This window comes from Chiloscyllium punctatum, chromosome 5 (genome assembly GCF_047496795.1).
Source record: "Chiloscyllium punctatum isolate Juve2018m chromosome 5, sChiPun1.3, whole genome shotgun sequence".
NCBI lineage: Eukaryota > Metazoa > Chordata > Chondrichthyes > Orectolobiformes > Hemiscylliidae > Chiloscyllium > Chiloscyllium punctatum.
In genome coordinates this window covers 59,882,451-59,903,912 of record NC_092743.1, presented here as the reverse complement: position 1 = coordinate 59,903,912, position 21,462 = coordinate 59,882,451, and the positions used below count along the sequence as shown (strand labels likewise).

The window sequence follows — 21,462 nt, the reverse complement described above, 5'->3', positions numbered from 1 at the left end:
TTATTCATTAATTTCCTAGACAAATCTGTGTTTTGAAATAGACCTGACTTGAAACGATGTATAAATAAGAGAAGCAACATTAGTCCAATTTAAATTTTGTTGATTTTGATGATATTAAACAATTTTTAAAAATTGAAGAGAAAAGTTACTACACAAATGTAAAGCTCTAAATATTCTAAATCCTGCTGAAGTCTTCTGTCACCTACCTTTTAAGAGTGTCCCTGAGTTCAGGCACTGATCGTAGACATTGAACTGTGGCATTCATGTAGCAAGTGTTTCCAAGATTGGTAAGCCCACAAGGAAGGTCCATCTACCAACAAAAAAACATAATAGCTGTAAAGAAAAATTGGGCCTTTATTAAAACAATACTTTTTTTAGAATAGGTATAGAAATACTCAATAAGAATTATATGGATAAAAGGCCATTTTAACAGAGGAACTATTTTCTTTTTGTTACAACAGACAGAAAGCCAAACCAAATCAGCCTTGCTATCTCTACAATCCCAACACAGTAAAATTAAAACCTTCAAAAAGGGTCTCAAAAATTGACCTGCAGACTTTTGAATAATCAAGCCCAGACTGAGAATAATGAATTTCAAAAATCAATTTGTATCATAAACAAAAGACTTAGTAAGTTATTAACAACACAGAGCAAAAAAATAAACAAAGTAATCTAATTGGTCTATGCGATAAACCCGAAAACTTTTGTTTTCAGCCTCATTCACATAAAACACAGATGAATCAATAAACACAGTTAAGGGATAAACAAAATAATGAGACTGGCCAGAGTAAGTGGTTTTCACAACATGTTGTTCCACAAGCTTAGATGACGGTTTCTTAGTTGATTTTCTGAAGATGTTGATCAAGGCCACTGTTTCAGTTCACTCAGATAAAGGCAATAACACTTTTAACCTAGTTTTCTATTCTCTGGGCTTTTGAGAGCTGGTCATGGGAGGTTAGGCAGAGAACTTCCAAACCTTCATGCTGCAATATTAACAGTCAAATTCCTTTTTTTTTCCTGTTTTCTTTAAAAGAAAAATGTCCAAAATCCAATTCATAGTCTACCCACTTCTTGACAGACTGACTGTCTGCTCCATGATGTCCCAGTTACCATTCAAAATCTGTGCTTGAGCACAAAATCTTTTCTAAACTTGCTAAAACCAATTCCTGGGTAATAGCCTCATTAATAGTTAACTTCTGCTATTTGTTTAATCATAATGCTCTTCCTCAGTGATGAAGCATCTGCAGAAACTTTTTTTTAAAAACCAGAAATCAACCTACAATTAACTTCTAGGCCTGGCCTGACAACTAAACAAAAGCTTGTTTGCTCTGTTTTCCTTTAACAGAATCTGTTACCCACAATTAAAAGAAAACATTGTTAGCTCACAGTTCAGAGCTCCAAATCAAACTCCAAATAAAAAATAAAATAAAAATAATGAAAATCATTGTGGGTTCTAACATCTTCCTCACTGAAAACACAGTCCCTAGAGGTATTTTTATCATATGGATTATCCTTCCATGTTAATATTGCAAGGTGCTAGGATGGCTCCTCATCCATCCTTGAACTACGCAGACGTTTAGAAACAGCCAGGAGATGTAATGGTATAATGTAAACTGATCTAAAGCTGGGAGCTGACAATTCTGATAGCTGAATACTTGCACTGAATTTAAATGGACAGAAAGATTTAACAGTGTGATTTACTCAAACTACCAGTTCCTAGAAATTAAGCACATTAACAAGTGCACATTAACAAGTTTTCTCCATCAGCTCCATTCTTCATAGTCACAGAACTGCACAACATAAAAACAGACCCTTCAATCCAACTTGTCCATGCTGACAGATATCCTAAATTAATCTAATCCCATTTGCCAGCATTTGGCTTATATCCCTCTAAACCCTTCCTATTCATAAACCCATCTAGATGCCTTTTAAATTGTTGAAATTGTACCAGCATCCACCACTTCCTCTGGCAGCTCATTCCATATCCACACCACCCCTTTGCTGGCCCTATGGTCCTTTTTAAATCTTTCCTCTATCACCTTAAACATGTGCCCTCTAATTTTGTACACCCCTACTCTGGGGAAAAGACCTTGGCTATTCACCCTATCCATGACCCTCATGATTTTATAAACTTTATAACGTCACCCCTCAGCCTCCGACACTCCAGGGAAGAAAGCCACAGTCTATTCAGCCCCTCCCTATAGTTCAAACTCTCCAACCCTGGCAACATCCTTATAAATCCTTTCTGAACCCTTTCAAGTTTCAGGGAGTTTCTATAGCAGGAAGACCAGAATTGAAAATAGTATTCCAAAAGTGGCCTAACCAATGTCCTGTACAGTCACAATGGGACCTGCTCCCAAATCTTATATTTAATGCACTGATTAATAAAGGCAAGCATATCAAACGTCTTCTTCACTATCCTGTCTATCTGCAGCTCCACTTAAGGAACTTTGAATCAGCACTCCAAGGTCTCTTTGTTCAGCAAGTGCCCAGGACCATACCATTAAATGTATAGTCAGTTCCTCTACAACAGGATGTTTGCATCTTTGTGCAACCCAGTGCAATGGAAAAATTGCACTTTAGAAACGATTTGGAGGTGCTGTTGGACTGGGGTGTACAAAGTTAAAAATCACACAACACCAGGTTACAGTCCAAAAGGTTTATTTGAAAGCATTAGCTTTTGGAGCACTGCTCCTTCATCAGGTGGTTGAACCCAATTTCTGTAGCTTTTCTGTAGCTATAACTGAGACCGAGCAACTAAGATTCCAAATAGAGTCATTCGGCAGTTGTGTTCCTCCGGAACCTTGCATTACAAAAAAATCACACTATAGAAATTTGGCTGTAGAAGATCACTAATCGAAAAATCACTATATATTGTGGACAGTTTGTGTTATCTAAACAACATCCACAATTTGTCAATCACATTATAGCCAATTCACGCTGATGAAACATGCATTACAGCAGAATGACCTATATCTCTCTTCCCTCTCCTATTTCACAATTCCACACAGCTTGCTAACTTAAAGGGGCTGATGCAATTGATCAAATCTAAATAACACATTCATGCATAAATTTATTTGATGATTTAACAAAGAAAAAAAACTGAGAAATTGCTAAGTAGTCAGTTTTAAACAGTGTATAAACATATGTGCGTTGCCGTAGGGAATGCTGCTGAACAAAGAGACCCAGGGGTGCAGGTGTATAGTTCCTTGAAAGTGGAGTCATAGGTAGACAAGGTGAAGGGTGTTTGGTATTGGTCAGAACATGAAGTATAGGAATTGGAATGTCATGTTGTGGCTGTACAGAACATTAGTGAGGCCACGTTTAGAATGCTGCATGCAATTCTGGTGATCCTTCAATGGGAATTATATTGTTAAACTCGAGACGATGCAGAAAATATTTACAAGGATGTTGCTGCAATTGGAGGGTTCGTGTTATAGGGAGAGGCTGAATAGGTTGGGGCTTTATTCCATGAAACATTGGAGGTTGAGATGTGACCTTATAGAAGTTTATAAAATCATGAGATGCATGGATAAGGTGAACAGCCAAGGTCTTTTCCCCAGGGTAGGGGTATACAAAACTGAGGGCATAGGTGTAAGTTGAGAGAGAAAAATTTAAAACTGACCTAAAGGGTAACTTTTTCACACAGAGAGTGGTGTATAGAACAAGCTGCCAGAGGAAGCAGTGGAAGCATGTACAAATAAAACATTTAAAAGGCATCTGGATGGGTATTTGAATAGTAAAAGGTTTAGATGGAAATGGGCCAACTGCTGTCAAATGGGCCTAGGTCAGATTAGGATATCTGGTCGGGACAGACTTTTTTGAATGAAGAGTCTGTTTCTTTGCTGTATGGCTCTATGTGGCTATTGCTCAGGGCTCCAACTTTGTCTCCAATATCCCAGATTTTCCATCAGCCGGACAGTTGTTATTCCAGCGTATTGAGTTGCTTATCGGGAGCACATAAAAGTCGCATCATAAAACACTCCAAGAGAATTATCTGGGAAGCTGAATATTCTGCCAGGCAATTCCCATAGTAGGCATCCAGAAGATTGGATGAACACAGCAAGCCAGGCAGCATGGGTCCTGAAGGGTTACACCCGAAACTTCGACTTCTCCACTTCCTGATGCTGCCTGGCTTGTTGTGTTCTTCCAGCCTCCTTCCTATCTATTTTGGATTCCAGCATCTGCAGTTTTTATTTGTCTCTAGACAATTCCCATATGCCTGTAACCCTCTGAAAGCATCATTTAAATCTGAGAACTGAGAGATTTCCAACTAAATTAAGTAAAAAATTACCCAAGAAAAGGCAGACTATGAAATACATTTTACACCTGACTATGTAACTGAGCTCATACTTTAGTCTCACACCTCCAACTAAATTCCTTCAGACCACTAACACACTGACTTGACACCCCCAGCAGCCAACTCCACTACCCTTTTCACACAATCCCACTAATCCCCATTCCCATGCTCCAGACTCACTCCCCTTCCCACTGTAGAACAGACACTTCTTCCCCTCAATCCTGTCCTCAACACGTCCCCTTCCACTTTAGACTTCATCTGCCTCCACCTCACCCAGGACCCAGCTCCACCTTTTCCCCTGCTTCAGGCCTGTTCTTTCTCCTTCACCAACCCGCCCCTGATATGTGACATGCATTCTGACATACCATAAACACTGCAGCACTTAGCTGGCCCCCAGCACCTTACCCACCTCCCCTCCCAGCAATCCAACCTCACACTTGTCTTAACATTTGACAGCAGCTGTCAAAGTTACTGTTTGAGAGTTTGAACCTTGAAATTCCAGAATATAGCAGGTAACGGCTGTCAGAATAGAGCTCTATCCTTTCATTAAAAATACTGGCAACCTGTGCAAGATTGCCACTCTTCAGAAAGTCCAGCCCTTTACTACTGAGGCTTTAGCCCTGCTATGACGCATCCTTAGCCTCCAGACTTCTGAACATCAGAGGGCACACACTGGAACGACCTCAAAAGCCCAACTACATTTCCACAACAGCATTGTTGCGCTAATGTGGCTTGTTATATAAAAAAAACTTACAGCTGAAGCAAGCTGCTCTTCTGTCATGTCTTCCATAAAAGTCGGACGTACAACTGGTTCTTCAGGCAATGCTTCTGCTGATCCCATCATTAACAAAGTCATTCCCTGTAAATTTTCACAATAAAAATTTGGTGTTAGACAAAGTTTTTATTCCAGCAGGTGAATCAAAAATTTCTCCTCCTCCGAGGTCTCATTTTTTGCTAAATGAACATTACTTTTAAAAGTAAAGGAAACAGGTGAAAATTGACACCATAAATACTGACGTAACATGAAAGTTTATTTTAAATCCTAAAATTTCGGGTGTGAATAAAGACTGTAAGGATGTTACATAGTTTTAAAGTTTTTAGGAAGAATAGATTCGAAGTTAGACTCTGCAATGACGAATCCCAATTTATGTAGTGAGATCTCAAAGAAAGAAAGACCTTGCTTGTATACAGTACTTTTGCACAATCACCAGAGTCTCAAAACACTTTATAGTCAACGAAGAAATTCATTGATATGATACAGGGAATAGAAAGAGTGCAGGAGGTCACTTTTGAAGTTTATAAGGAGCAAAAAGAAAACCTCCCAGGAATTTACCATAGCGACTGTAATTAGAAAGCAAAGGTTACAGCAGAAAAATCAGAGGATTCAGAATATCTTTTGTACCTTGTTGCAAATTAGGACAAAAATTTCTGGTCAATGAAAATGTGACAGTAAACTGCTCCTCTCTCCACAGATAAGAATAATAGCATGTTGGATATATCTCTGGACTAACAATCCATAAATTCAAATTTCAATCTCATCATGGCAGCTGGGAATTTAATTTAATAAATTAGTGCAAGATGAAAACTTAGGACAAGTAATTATGACAGACTGGTGTAAAAAGAACACAGACGTTCTTTAATGAAAGGAAATCTGTCTCCTAGGAGACTCCAGACACAAAGCAATTTGGTTGGCCTTTTAAAAGGGGCTTCACATGGCACCCAATTAAGGATAATTAAGAACTGGCAATAAACACTGGCCTTGCCATTTCCACAGTCTGATCTGCTGAGCATTCCCTATGTTTTGTCTTTATTTAATTTGACCCTTGTGGAAGAGTAAAATATGTTGTAGTTGATAAGCAATGGGCAGATATTTAAGGAAATATTCTATTCCTCCCAACTAAATTAAATTCCAGAAAGGAAGAAAGATTGTAAGCAGGGCAGAAAACATCCGGGCTGAGCAAGGAAGATAAAGATAATATAAAGACAAAACCTAAGGCATCCCATATTGCAAAGGCCACTGGCAGACTTGGAAGATTGGAAAACTTTCAAAGATCAACGAACAGTTATGACAGATGTAATAAAAAGAGAAAGAAGTAAATTAAGAAAGAAAACTATTGCAAAATATAAAAAAACAGATAGCAAAAGCTTCTACAAATACATAAAAAGATTGAATGCAATTAAGGTGAATGCTGGTCCCTTGGAGGAGAAGACTGGGGAGTTAATAGTGAGAACACAGAAATGGTGAAGATACAATCAATATTTTGCCTCAATTTTTATGGTAGAAAACAATAGTACCATGCTGTAGAAAGGGAGAAACTTAGAAAAATTGTCACCAGGGAAAAAGGACTGAGCAAACTATTGGGAAAGAAAGCAAACAGATCCTAGGGACTTAAAAGAAATTGTTAACAGAGAGCAGATCCACTGGTTATAATATTTCAAACTTCCCGGGACGCTCGCAAAATTCCAGTGGATTAGAAAAATGGTAATATAATGCCCTTATTCCAAAAAAGAGGCAGCAAGTAGGAAACTATAGACCAGTTAGTTTAAAATCTGTCATTGGAAAACTATTAGAATCCATTATTAAGGAAGTAATAACAAGGCATTTGGCAAAACTCAGTCAGCAAGATTTTACGAAGGATAAATCATGTTTGACTAATTCTCCAGAGTTCTTTGAAGATGTAATCAGCAAAGTTGATAATGGAGATCCTGTAGATGTCGTATGTCTGAAGTTCCAGAAGGGATTTGATGTGCATGAACATTTTGTGTGGCATCCTAAGGGAAGATCACAGTGGCAATTTATTGGCTTGGGTATAGGACTGGCTAACTAACAGAAAGCAGAGAAACAGGGTAAATGGGTGTTGTTCTGGATGAAAAGATGGTAAGTGGGGTACCATAGATTTTAATCCTTGGGCCCCAACTGTTTACTTTTTGTTTTTGACTGGTGCAGACTCAAAGGCTCATAGATCTCCATAGCTCTATATAGATAGGTGAGGTGAATAGGCCAAATCTTGGCCACTGGAGTTTAACATAGATAAGTGTGAAGTTGGACAACTTCAAGGCAACTAATTATCGAAGTGGAGAGAAATCTCCAAGTGCTTCAGTAGAAGGATCTGGGTGTCCTCATGCATGAATCCGAAAGAAAGAATATGCAGTTAAAGGGAGGTAATAAGGAAGGGAAATGGAACTTTGAGATTTATTGATAAAGGAAAAGAACATTAAACTAGGACAGTTTTGCTGCAACTGTACAAGGTATGGAGTATTGCGTAGGAGGATGCGAGGACTGCAGACATTGGAGATCAGAGTCGAGAGTGTGGTGCTGGAAAAGCACAACAGGTCAGGCAGCATCCGAGGAGTAGAAGAATCGATGAAGGGCCTATGCCCAAAATGTCGATTCTCCTACTTCTCAGATGCTGTCTGTCCTGCTGTGCTTTTCCAGCGTCACTCTCTTGACATGGAGTATTAGGTACAAATTTGGTCCCCTTACTTCCGGAGAGATATAGTTGAATTGGAGGCAGCTCAGAGGACATTCACTGGCTTGATTCTAGAACAGAGGCATTTATCTTATGAAGAGAGATTGAGCAGTGTAGACCTATAATCTGTAGCATTGAGATGCTAAAAGGGATTGACAAAGTAGAAAGGATGTTTTTTCTTGTGGGGAAATTAATTCTCCTAAAAGGGTCATGAATCTGTGAAATTCACTGCTTACAGCACACTAGATGCTGGGACATTGAGTAATTTTAGAGGAGGAGATGGACAGATTTTTCATTTGTATTGAGTTGAAGGGTTATGGAGAACAGGCAGGAAACAGGATTTAAGGCTAAGATAACATCAGCCATGATTGTAACGAAAAGTGGTGCACGGTCAAGTGGCTGAATTGCCCACTCCTGCTTCTCGTTCTTACATTTTCATACTCATTCCAGGTTTCCAGCAATACATGGTATTTTGCTTTTTAATCTATAAAGAATGATAGCTTGAAAGCTAATGGAGATCATTTTTCTTAATGATATAGAAAACTTTAACAGAGGAAAAATTTAACTTGCAGTAAGAGATAGAATGAATAGAATAAATTAGTTGCCAGTTCAGAGCACATTTTGAGGATAATGAAAGAGATAATGTCAAAACCAACATTCTTAATGGCGATCAAACGCTGGAAATAAAAAGTAATTAATGACAATCATAAACCAGAATTAAGCAAAGGTTGTGAGACTAAAAGCTGACAAGTGCCCTGAATTTGCCAGCTTACATCCTAAAATTTGGGGGGAAAGAATGTAGCTATGAAAATAGCATTTGTTCTATCTTCCAGAATTTTAGAAGGGTAAAAGCTCAAATCAAATGTTAGATATGTGTAAGCAGAGCACTTACATCATAACATGATCAAGCAGAATAATTTATAGAAGGGATACCATATTTGCCAAAGTAATTATTTGAGAACAAGTAACTAGCAGGATGGATTAGGGAGAACCACTGGGTGTAGGGAAGCAAAAAATAGCTATTCAGCCCTGTTCCAGTACCCAATGTTTAGCCCCTAACCTCATGGATTATAGAATCATAAAACAATTGTGCACATGCATACCACTGTCAAGGGTTCGGCCCCAACACAATTTCATGCATTAAGTTTCAGATCTTCATCACTTGGGTTAAAACATCTCTCCTCAATTCAATTATATTCTTTCTGCATATTCCTTTATACCTAAACTCTTGTCATTGACCTATCTACAAAAAGAAATAGGCTCTCCCTATACACTCTATATTGGTCCCTCAGTTTTAAATCTCTGCTCAGTCTCCTCAGAAATGGCTAGCTATAAACACAGAAAAATAACTCCATAACCAATATGTCAGAACCCTGCCACATCTAGTCATGAATGTGAGTGAACAAATTAAAGAGCTAGCAGAAAGAAGGCTTCAAAAACATTCCCATCCTAGATGAGGAACAGCACAGTATATCAGTGCAGATGACAAGACATTGTCAACTTTAACCACAAGTACCAAGCAGATGAGCCATCAGAGGTTTACCTGGAGGCTCTCAACATCATATAATATACCATCAGACAAGTTGATTAACTCCATGCAATATCAAAGGGACAGCAGAAAGCAACCGCTTCAGCAAAAGCTACAAGGTAATATATTCCAGCAATACTATTAAAATTGTGTGCTCCAGAACTCGCCACATTCTAAAAGCTAATATAGCTACACGGACATCTATCCAACAAATTTTTAAGAAACTGCCCAGCTATGCCCTGACTGCAAAAGCAGGACAAATTTAATCTAGCCTAAGACTGCCCGATTTACTTACCTTAAATCATCAGTAAAGTAACAGATGATGACATCAATAGTGTTATCAAGCAGCATTTACTCAGCAACAAGCTGGTCTCAGATGCTTTGTTAGGGTATTGTCAGGGCCTCTCAATCACAGACCTCATTACAGCCTTAGTTCAAACATGGATGGAACAGCTTAATTCAAGATGGGAGGGGAGGATGACAATACTTAACATTAAGGAAGCATTCATGTGCAGTATCAAGCAAAACATAAAAGTTTGGGGAATTGATGTAGGAAAAGATCTCCAAGGATTAGAGTCACAACTAGTACAAAAGATAATGATTGGTAGTTGTTGGATGCCAATTATCTCAGCCTCAGGACATCCTAGGCCCAATCCTCCTCAGCCACTTCCATCGATGGCATTCACTCCAAAAAAAGGATAGATTTGGATGCTTGTCAATGGCTGCAGTATTCAGCACCATTCACAAATCCTTGGATACTGAAGCAGTCGATGCTGCATTAAGTAAAATCTATACAACATTTAGGCTTGAGTTGATCAGAGCATAGAAACATTTGTGCCACACAATTCCAAGACAATTACTATTTCAAGTAAAAGCAAATCTAAATATTTCCCCTGAATATTTTTTTGCATTATCATTCCAGAATTCCCCATCACCTACATAATGACAATTAACTAGAAACTTAACCGAAACAACCATATAATTACTGTGCCTACAAAAGCAGGTCAGAAGTGGAAATTCTGCAGCAGGCAACTCACTTCATAAGGTCCCAAAGCCTGTTCATCATCTATACCACATTGCTAGCAAACCACACACTATCTTGACTCAGAACTCTATTAACATTGCTTCATTATCACTGGTCAAATTCTTTAAGCTACCTCCCTAACAACAGTACAGGTGCACATATAGGTCATGAACCATTTATAAAGAAGGTGACTCAGTATCAACTTCTTAAAGGCAGTTATATGTCTGCAATAAGTGATAGCTTTGTCATCACTACTGCACAATGGCAGCAATGTGTACCATCTACAAGATGTACTTCAGCAATTAACCAATGCTCCTCCCAAACGAAATGGCATTTACCAATCAGAAAGGCAGCAGAGCCTCACAGTGCCAGAGACCCAGGTTCAATTCCCATCTCAGGCAACTGTCTGTGTAGAGTTTGCATGTTCTCCCAGTGTCTGCGTAGGTTTCCTCCAGGTGCTCCGGTTTCCTCCCACAAATGTGCAGGTTAGGTGAATTGGCCATGCTAAATTGCCCGTAGTGTTAGGGGAAGGGGTAAATGTAGGGGAATGGGTCTGAATGGGTTGCTCTTCGGAGGGTCGGTGTGGACTTGTTGGGCCGAAGGGCCTGTTTCCACACTATAAGTAATCTAATCTAATACACTGGAATACTACCATTTAAAAAATCCCTCCAAGCCACACACCATTCTGATTTGGATCTACATTATCAGTATCGTTGGGTCAAAGTCCTGGACCTCCCAACACAACAGCACTACAGTGTACCCATTCCTCTAAGACTGCAAGAGTTCAAGAAAGCAATGTTCACACATCCAAAGAACAGGTGTTCTTGAAGTTAGCATAAAGGGAACCAAAAGCACTACACTTTAGAAAATTTTATTAGCTCCACAATAATTCAACTCAGTAAGACATGAAGTTCCCTTATCAAATTCATGCTGAACTGTCCTTAAATTTGTCCCTTGCCAAATTATGATTTCTAACATTCTCATTCTTTTTCCCAACAATTTTCCCAGAACAGAGGACAGACTGGTTGGCTTTTTATGACTAATCTTTTTCTTTTACCTTACAGGAACATAGTTGATGGACTGAATTCTGGAATAAGCGAATTGTCAGATGAGATGATGAGTAAACAAGGCTTTTTGGGCACTTTAGGAGAATGAGAGGTAGTCAAATTAAAATACAAATTTTTCAGGGACTCAATAGGGTAGCTGCTGTGAGGGTAGGTGCTCCTGTTAGCTCGGAAATCTAGATTTTGGGAATTAGCCTCAGAATAATGGATCAGCTCTTTTAGCATTGAGATGAGAAATATCTTTGATCAGAGAGTCATGAACCTTGGTATTCCCTACAAGATACCTGTAGATGCTTAGTCATTGAGTTCATTCAAGTCAAATATCAAAAAATCTTTTGAGACTATAGCAATCAAGGGATATGGATATAATACAGGAAGGTGTGGCAGAAGATCAAAGGTTAGCCATGATCTTATCAAGTAGCAAAGCAGATGTGGGGGGCCTCCCATTCCAATTTATTCTGTTCACTGTGAGCTTTCACATAGATTGCAGTTAAGGTTGGAGAAAAATTGGTTTATTTGCTGTTCAAGGATGGTGATAGATACTGAAGAGGATCACAGAAATAGCCAAGTTATTTTTGGCAAAGCATCATATGAAGTGTGGAAACCTTTCACGAGAGAAATGTTTTCTCTTTCAATAATTATCCAGCTACATTAAGTAAGTCATAATCTAATCTGCCTCCACCAACTCTCAGGCACTATATTCCTGAATGCCTGCAGCTCCAACACTACTCAAGAAGTTGGACATTATCCAGGTCAAAGCAATCCACTTGTTTGGCACCCATCCACCACCTTCAACATTCACCCCCTTCACCACTATTGCACAGTGGCAGCAATGTGTACCATCTACAAGATGTACTTCAGCAACTAACTAATGCTCCTCCCAAACTAAATGGTATTTACCAACCAGAAAGGCAGCAGATACTTAGGAATATTACCATCTGAAAGTTCCTTCTAAGCCACACACGATTCTGATTTGGAACTACATCACCAGTGTCGTTGGGTAAAAGTCCTGCACTTCCCAACACAACAGCACTCCAGTGTACCTATTCCTCGAAGACTGCAAGGGTTCAAGGTAGCACTCACTACCAACTTGAGGGAGAGGCAATAAATGCTGATCTAGCCAGCAAACTTTCACTCCAGGGAGGAATTAGAATTCCAGATCCTAACTATGTGCTGCATAAAGAAAAAATGCTTTCTTCACATTGCCTTTAGCAAATAATCAAATCATCTTAAATCAGTGCCATCAGATTCTTAGCCCTTTTTTAAAAATCAATAGAAACAAACAGTTTCCCCTTATTTATTTGTCCAAACCCTTCCTGATTTTAAACAACTCTATCAAATCTCTTCTCAATTCTTCTGAGGAAAACAACCTCAGATTCCCAGATTTATTCATGGAACTGAAGTTCCTCATCTCTAGAATCATTCTCTTAAACCTTTTCTGCATCCTTTCCAATGCCTTCAAATCTTTCCCAAAATGTGTTGCTCAGAATTAAACAATGATTTTCCAGTTGAGATCAAACTGGCATTTCATAAACAATAACTTGCTAGGCTTTGTAGGCTTTATAATCTATGTCTTTAGTTATAAGGCATATGATCCCTTGTGTTTTATTAACTGCTTTTTGAACCTACAGCTGCCTTCAATACTTTGTGCATATATACTTCCAGGATACTCTTCCAATTATCATTGTTCGAGTACCTTCAACTTGCTCTTCAACTGCATCACGAAAACTTCACTTCATTGGTTGCAACAATCTTACAGAAAGACCTGCTACCATTTGCTCCATTTACCATTCAACTGATTTTGGCTTCACCAAGAAGAGCCAAATCCCAAGAGTGAATATAACTTTAATAGAAAATTAATCAAAAATGACACCTTTACTGCAATTGAAATTTAATTTCAAATTCAGAACAACTTACTAAAATGATAATTATTTTTACTATTTAAATCAACAGTACAAGGATTAATGGCTTCGTTTTAAAAAAATATTAGTACTTAAAATATTACAATAACTTCTCATCTTACTTACACTCTTTATCTTGATGCTGCCCCACTCATCATCCTAAAAGTGAAGCAAAAAATCTGGTTATCAAAGAAATATTGTTGAGGAAATTTAAACAGACTTGATAAAAGATTGGCTTACTTTGATAACCTTGGTTGAAAGCAATCGTGATGTATTTCAAACAGGCTTCAAACCTCAAGAAATTACAAAGCTTCACGGAAGATCAATACTTTTGCAATGTATTAGGCTTGTTGCTCCCAAGTTGCAATACGAGTACATGTGTCTGGGGAATTTAGCTATTGGGTACGTAAAATAAGGGAAGGTAACAGATCCACGGAGACAGGAAATTATACATAAACTAAAATTACAGAAATAAATTTCTGTCTCTGATTCAGGCTAAAAGTAAAGAAGGTACTCATCTTATAAACAAGTAAGATGCTCTTTCCGATTGCTTCCACAATGAAGCAAATTATCCAAAAATGGTGGGTACGATTAGATTGCCATTAGGCTGCTTCTCTGCTATATATAAATTACAATGTCTCTCTATTCAGTTCAAGGTTCCAAAACTGACTTAAAATTACAGTCCATTCAGCCAGTGATATACAGGGAAAACAGTAAAAATAAGACCTAATTCATGAAGGAAATATACTTAAACATCAGTGCAGAAGAAACAGAACACCAGTCAGGAAGTGCTGATTAAAATCAGGAAGACTAGATGTAAAATTTAGAAATATGACTGTTGTCTTAGTTGTGTCTCAATTTTTAGACTGAAATTTGGAGGCCAATTTATGAGCAAGTGGGGTAATGTTACATTTTCTATTGATGGATTAATGGGGAGAAGCATATATTAATAGCAACTTAATCGGAAGTCATATTTAAAGATTATTTTCTTGAACTATCTTGAACAAATGTTGTATTTGTTAACAAAATGCTAGCACTAACCTTAAAAAAAACATAGCAATTCACTTAAGCTAAAACTTGGTGCGCCAACTGAAAAAGGAAATTGCACTTGTTAATGATAAAGGTTAAATTGAAATACTTATAGGGGCACATGCTGCAGTGGCAGTGCCCCCAACGTCTGAGTTTGAAGGCGTGGATTAAGTCCTACCTGTCCCAGAGGTGCGTGATAATACCTCTAACATGTCAATATAGAAAATATCTTCCACAGGCCCACCACTATCTGAGTGAAAATATCTTTGAAAACTACAGGTGGATCATCAGTTCGTATTATGGCCTCTTTGGCACCACACTTGTCTGTGAATCACAAGATCCAATGTCCAAATCACAATTGAGAGTTTGAATACAAATATCAAGGTTGAAATTCATATTAGTACTCTTGTCGTGCAGTGATAGTGTCCCTACTGCTAAACCTAGCGACATGGATTCAAGTCCCACCTGCTCCAGAGGTATGTCTGATTTAAAAAACAATTGAAATGCTTATTCCTTCTATCAATACAGATGAGAACTGGCAATTCAGTCAAAGGTATGTGAGAATACAGCTTTCAACATAATTTTAACGTTCTGGCTTCAGTTTTAAAAAAGGGACCAAAGTAATAAAAATAAGCAGAGACAAAATGATTCCACATGAGGAAGGAAATCTGGCTAGTTTTAGATTCTTCCTGGACAGCATACTGTTGGATCTGTTTTCTGGGTTTCATGTAACTAGGGGTAAGGAGGAACATGAAATGTAAAATTATCCTCATAAAAACTGTTTTGATCAAACTACTCCATACAGCATTAATACAAAGAAAACTTACCTTTAGTGTGCCTCCTTTAATCATAACTTTCTGCCTTTCAGGCTGAACTCCAGTTAATGCAAATAACTGTGCTTTGAAAACTACAGGTGGATCATCAGTGTTCAACTCTAATCCATCAAATTTCTCCTTCCCCCATTTGACATTTACTGAAAAGCAAACAGAAATTCTCATTCATTCAACAAGAATATTTTCCACAGTAACATTACAGGTCATTTCTTAGAGCTTGTCCATCATTAGATATGACCGCAACTGATCATCCCACTCAGTCCCGTGCTTTTGCCTTTGCCTCTTGAAATCATTCAATGTTTAATGGCAGAGAATTCCACAGGCTCACCACTATCTGAGCGAGAATAAATTTCTCCTCGCCTCAGTTCAAAATGGACTATCCCATATCTTTAGACTGTGACCTGGACTCCAAGCTATCAGAAACATCCTTCATGCATTCACCCTGTTACATTTTATATGTTTCTCATTCTCCCAAACTCCAGCAAATACAGTCATAACCAATCCAGATTCTCGTTATACATTGCAGGAATTAGTCTGGTAAACCTTCGATGCATTCCCTTCAAAGTGTAGAACATATTTCCTCAGATAAAGGAGACTAAAACTATATCAATACTCCAGGTGTAATCTCACCAAGTCCCTGTACAATTTCAGCAAGATATCCCTACTCCTGCACTCAAATCATCTTGCTAGGAAGACCAACACACCACTTGCCTTCTTCACTGCCTGCATGTTTACTTTCAGCGACTGGTGCATAAAGACCAGGTCTTGTTGCATCTTTCCTTTTCCCAATTTATCACTATCCAGGAAATCCGCCTTCCTGTTTCTACTACCAAAGTGGGTAACCTTATCTGCCAAGCATCTAACCATTTATTCAACTTGTCCAAATCACACAGAAGCACCTCAGCATCCTCTTCCATAGTTCACTCATGCATGCAGCTTTGTGTCATATGCAAACCTGGAGATATTCGACTTAGATCCCTCATTTAAATCATTAAATGTATACTGTGCAAAGCTGGAATCCAAGCTCCAATCTTTGAGGTAGGCCACTGGTCACTTTCTGTCATTCAAACAATTACCTGTTAATTCCTCCTTTGACTGCTGGCTACCAACCAAGTCTCTATCTATGTTAGTATTCTATTCCCAATCTCATGCACTTTAATTTAAATGCTAAGCTGTTGTGTAGGAGCTCACTGAAATCCTTCTGATAGTCCAAGTAAACAATGTACATTGATTTCCTCTTATTAACTCTATTAGTTACATCTTCCAAAAATTCCAACAGATTTGCCAAAAGTGATTTCCCTTTCATAAAACAATGTCCAATCCTGTCAATACTTTAGTATTCTGCTCTTACAGCTTTTATAATGGACCCCCGCATTTTCCCTATGATGTCAGGCTAACCAGTCTATAATTCCAACTTCTTTTCAAATAGTTGGGGGGGGGCATTTACATTAGCTACCCTCCAATCCATAGGAACTTCCAGAGTCAATGGAATTTGCTATGCATCTACTATGCAACCAATGCATCTACTATTTCGAGGTATTTGTTAGGTATTCTGGGATGTACATTATTGAACAATGAGGACTTGTCAATCTTTAATTCCAATTTCCCAACTAATATGATTTCCTTCAGTGCCTTTCTCAGTAGACCAACCCCAAAATTTTTGGGGTATTATTTTATCCCTCTGTGTGAAGACAGAACCAAATATATATTTCACTGGCCTAATATCTTGGTGCTCCATTATAAGTTCTGTTTTCTGAGTGTAAGGGACATTTGACTTCATTAGTCTTTTGCTCTTCACATACAAACGGATTATAAAAGCTTCTATAGGTATGTTCGCTGCAAACTTATTCATGTACTCTATTTTTCCCCTCTTAATCAATCCTTTAGTTCTGCTTTGCTGAAATCTAAGGTCGGCTACTCTTGTTTAAGCAATTTGTATGCCTATACCTTGGATCTAATACTACCACTAATTTCCCTTGTTAGCCATGGTCAGGTCCTTTCCAGTTTTACTTTTGTGCTAGACAGAGTGACCATAATATGGTGCAATTCTTGACTAAGATGGAGTTGACTCTGAACTGCAACCACAAATTGTTGCAGTTCCTCCATGCACTCTTTAAAATATTTATCTACCCACTTTTGGTAATCCTCCCCACTTTATCACAGGCGGCTCACACCTCATACCAGTATAACTCCCTCTGTTTAGAATCAGGACCTAGTCTCACAAGTCAATTCCATCTTAGTCAAGAATTGCACCATATTACGGTCACTCTTTCCCAGGGGATTGCGCACAGCTAGATTGCCAATTATTTCAATTTTCTCTCCCTAGCGCACATACATCATATTGATTAACATTACATAAATTGTTCATGCGATATGGAACTGCTAAACATTTAGTTGACACAAATGTGAAGTAACATCTTCACAGCCTATGAAATTACTGCCTCAGGATTAGTTAACGTAATGTACTTAGGTTGCATAAACTTAACAGGAAAACCATCTAAGTTATCACAGTGAAACAGTCACTTTCTGACATTAGTCATAAATGTGCCTTTCAGCTAGTCTACACTTGATATTGAGAGTAAGCATTTTTGTTTCAATTAGTAGCTTCCTTCTGTGTCAGATCCACTCATTTGCCTTCTCTGAACTTTCTCAATACACTTCAGATTTAATGAATCACAAAGTTATTGCATACAGTGAAAATACTGTAGCTTGGGAGGTCATGTTGCGGCTATACAGGACATTGGTTAGGCAGCAGGTCAGGCAGCATCCGAGGAGCAGGAAAATCCTGATGAAGGGCTTTTGCCCAAAACGTAGATTTTCCTGCTCCTCGGATGCTGCCTGACCTGCTGCGCTTTTCCACCACCACTCTAATCTAGACTCTGGTTTCCAGCATCTACAGTCCTCACTTTTGCCAACTGTTGGAGTATTGCATGCAATTCTGGTCTCCTTCCTATCAGGAAAATATTTTGAAACTTGAAAGAGTTCAGAAAAGATTTACAAGGATGTTGCCAGGGTTGAAGGTTTTGAGCTATAGGGAGAGGTTGAATAGGCGAGGGTTTATTTTCCCTGGAGCATTGGAGGCTGAAGGGTGACCTTGTAGAGATTTATAAAATCATGAGGGGCATAGATAGGATAAATAGTCAAAGTCTTTTCCCTGGGGTGGGGGAGTCCAGCATAGGTTTAGGGTGAGAGGGGAAAGATATAAAGGGACCTAAAGGGCAACTTTTTCACGCAGAGAATGGTACGTGTATGGAATGAGCTGGCAGAGGAAGTGGTGGAGGTTAGTACAGTTGCAACATTTAAGAGACATTTGGATGGGTTTATGAATAGGAAGGATTTGGAGGGATATGGGCCGGGTGCTGGCAGGTGGGACTAGATTGGGTTGGGATATTTGGTCGGCATGGACAGGTTGGACCGAAGGATTTGTTTTTGTGCTGTACATCTCTATGACTCTATTGCAATTAGCTGTTAAAATGAAAAAGCCTATTAACTGACAAGTCCTTGAAGGACCATTGACAATTAAAAGGAAAAACCCACAAACTAAGCCACAGCATTCCAGAAATTACTAATTCTCCTGGTTTTTAATTCAGATATTATTTTATTGGGAATATCCATCAGGTTCTTCACTAAGCAATTTTTCAACTTTTATTTACTAACTCATAACCATGAACGACTCAGCCGGTTGATCTTTGCTGGCAGAATCCAGACTACCTTCTCAGTTTCCAGTTAATTCTACTGACTACTTTCTGCCACAAGGCTGAGGCCTGCTTATATTTCTTCTTCTAGCTACAAACAAGATAAATCTTTGATCAAATCCAAACTTCCCTTGAGCCCCACCCATAATATGAATGATATAAAGTCAAGATACAAGAGCAGATGAAGGCCACTTAGCTCATAGAGTCTGCTTGTCATTTAGCGATATCATGCTTGACCCAATAATGATCCTCAACTTCATTTTCCTGCCTTTTCTCAATGTCCCTAGATTCCCTTGTTGATTTAAGATCTGTCCCTCAGCCTTATATTTTCTCTGCTTAAAGTGCAGGTCTAATTAACAATCAAATGTCGACACTCTTAAAACAGTGAGATATACATCAAATCAAAAGTGAAATGACCTGCATTGAAAAAAACCTTCTGCTTTCACAATCCATCTCTATGACAACATGGGGTGCTTTAAGATGGTCTGAAACTGAAATGTAATCAAATTATTTTGCTTTGACACAACTCAAAACACTGCAACCCAAATTAATAACTCATATTGCTAATAGAGTTCATGAACAATTCTCCAGAATTACTCCCAAGGTCAAAGGACTCTTGTTTTCAACTGGCTGTCAGTTTACTTTCATCCTGGAACAACATGAACAACTTAAATCTCTTGAACTAATGGTAACCCTTCTGAATCATTTTAAGCCTGGGGACAGAACACTCATTATTCACGTTTTATATTTCATCCTTTGGTAAACAAAAGATCAACATGAAATCGTTGTTAATTACAACTCGAAAGCTTGAAGTGCATTCCTTGAGATGATAACTAATTATTAACCAGATGTCCTCGTTTATCTTATTAACTGAAATACTTTTGTTTCACTTATATTCTAAAGCATATCCAGTTCTAATTCATATTTGACATAGAACATTGCGTTTTGAATTGTTATTTGACCTTTATTTAAATCGGACCAGCAAATGAATGTCGGCTAAATGACAATCCGAAGAAAATGCAGTCTCGTTATTTAAATCTTCATTTGCTACAGTATGCATACCTGTAAAGTAACTGCAAAAATTAATATTTCATCTGGCATAAAAAACATCACGCCTCGATCATTTAATTTAAAAAGTTACTCAATTCATGTTTCATTAAGTTTAAAAAGTTTTAAATTAATATCTGAAGTAAATTTTGAATGGAATTGTTTACACATAAAACGATGAAACTTCTTGAAATCAACATTTAAAAGTGAGACTGGGGAACTGAAGGGGGCAGTAGCAGTGGCGGCCACCGGCCCAGCTTTCTGCACAATCATTGCAGCAGCTTTTATTTTTGCAAATTGTATACACTGCTGCCCAAATCCATACAACAACAAAACAAAAACAGAGCAAAAATAGAAGAGAAAAAGGGAAACATTTTCCATTTTCATCTCCAGAAAACTCGACACGTTATTTAGACACGATTGCTTCAGATGCGGCCCAAACCTCCATCCACCTCATTGCTTTCAGCTGACACCGCCTCCAATTCACACAGGGCCTGTACACTGATAATGAACAAAGCGCGGTTACAGTGATCAGTCCAGCCTGGGGACCCTGACACCCCGGGGCACACGAATTATTTTACTGCGGTAAGGCAATGTAAGGGGGAAGCGGCGGACACTGGCTACCTGTGAAGACCGGCATGTCCCCGCTGCTGCTGCTCCTCCTGCGATCCGACGAAAGCTCGAGCCCGGCCTCGGCCTCATTCAAACCCTGCCCCCAGCCCGCGCGCCACCGCGCCTGCGCATTTCTTCGCTCAGACTGACAATGGTGGAGCTTTTCGCCTCCGATGTCAGTTACTGGCCCTCCAACTTTGGGCCAAAGACCAGCTTGAAAGAAGTGACGATAGGGAATGAAGGTAGTCAACTTCGTGGCGAAACATATAGGCTTTTAGACTGAAAACCGTCAAATTAACTGGCTTCCCCCTTATCATATCTTTCCAAAAGATGGCTGTCTGAAACACTTAATATTCTTCCAGACACATCATTAGAGCAGCCTTCGTGAAAACCCCAAACGACTCCTTATATTACCGAGTGTGGTCGGGAGAAAGGTCACAGTTTAAAGCCTTACAGTCTGAGCGAACTAAGGGCCTACCGATGAAAGAACCCTCAGCCTGTAGATACTTTTCTAACTTTATTTTGTTCGGAAACGGTACTAGCGCAGTACTAGACTTTAAACATCTTGAAAAATATCCATATTACAGAATAGGAGTTGCCGGACGTCTTAAAATTCATAAAGGTGAATAAATCCCCAGGACTTGAACAGGTGTATCCTGGCACTTTGTGGGAAGCTAGGGAAATGATTGCTTGGCCCCTTACTGTGATATTTGTATCATTTATAGCCACAGGTGAAGTGCAGAGGAGGATGGCTAACGTGGTGCCACTATTTAAGCCAGGGTATGAGGAAAAGCCAGGGAACTGTAGGAGGGGGTCCTGATGGATAAGATTGATGTGTATTTCAAAAGGAAAGGACTGATTAGGCATAGTTAATTTGGCTTTGTGTGTGGGCAGTCATGTCTCACTAATTTGATTTGAGTTTTTGTAACAAGTAAAAAAAGGGGATGATGAATGCAGAG

General features: G+C 38.8%; 1 protein-coding gene across 2 annotated transcripts in view; it reads right to left on the bottom strand.

The window, feature by feature from the left end:
* usp14 (ubiquitin specific peptidase 14 (tRNA-guanine transglycosylase)) overlaps positions 1-20,757 on the bottom strand; it is a 58,988-nt gene extending 38,231 nt beyond the window's left edge. The window contains exons 1-5 of one of the 2 annotated variants that reach the window (XM_072570411.1): positions 20,513-20,757; positions 15,144-15,289; positions 13,414-13,446; positions 5,055-5,159; positions 207-310 (exon numbers count right to left, since the gene is read on the bottom strand). In XM_072570411.1, coding sequence (XP_072426512.1) covers positions 207-310; positions 5,055-5,159; positions 13,414-13,446; positions 15,144-15,289; positions 20,513-20,531 — 407 coding nt within the window. In that variant the 5' untranslated portion in view covers positions 20,532-20,757. The remainder of the gene's footprint in view (positions 1-206; positions 311-5,054; positions 5,160-13,413; positions 13,447-15,143; positions 15,290-20,512) is intronic. The other variant, XM_072570410.1, reaches the window with a different exon arrangement.
* Between the last annotated feature and the right edge of the window lie 705 nt (positions 20,758-21,462).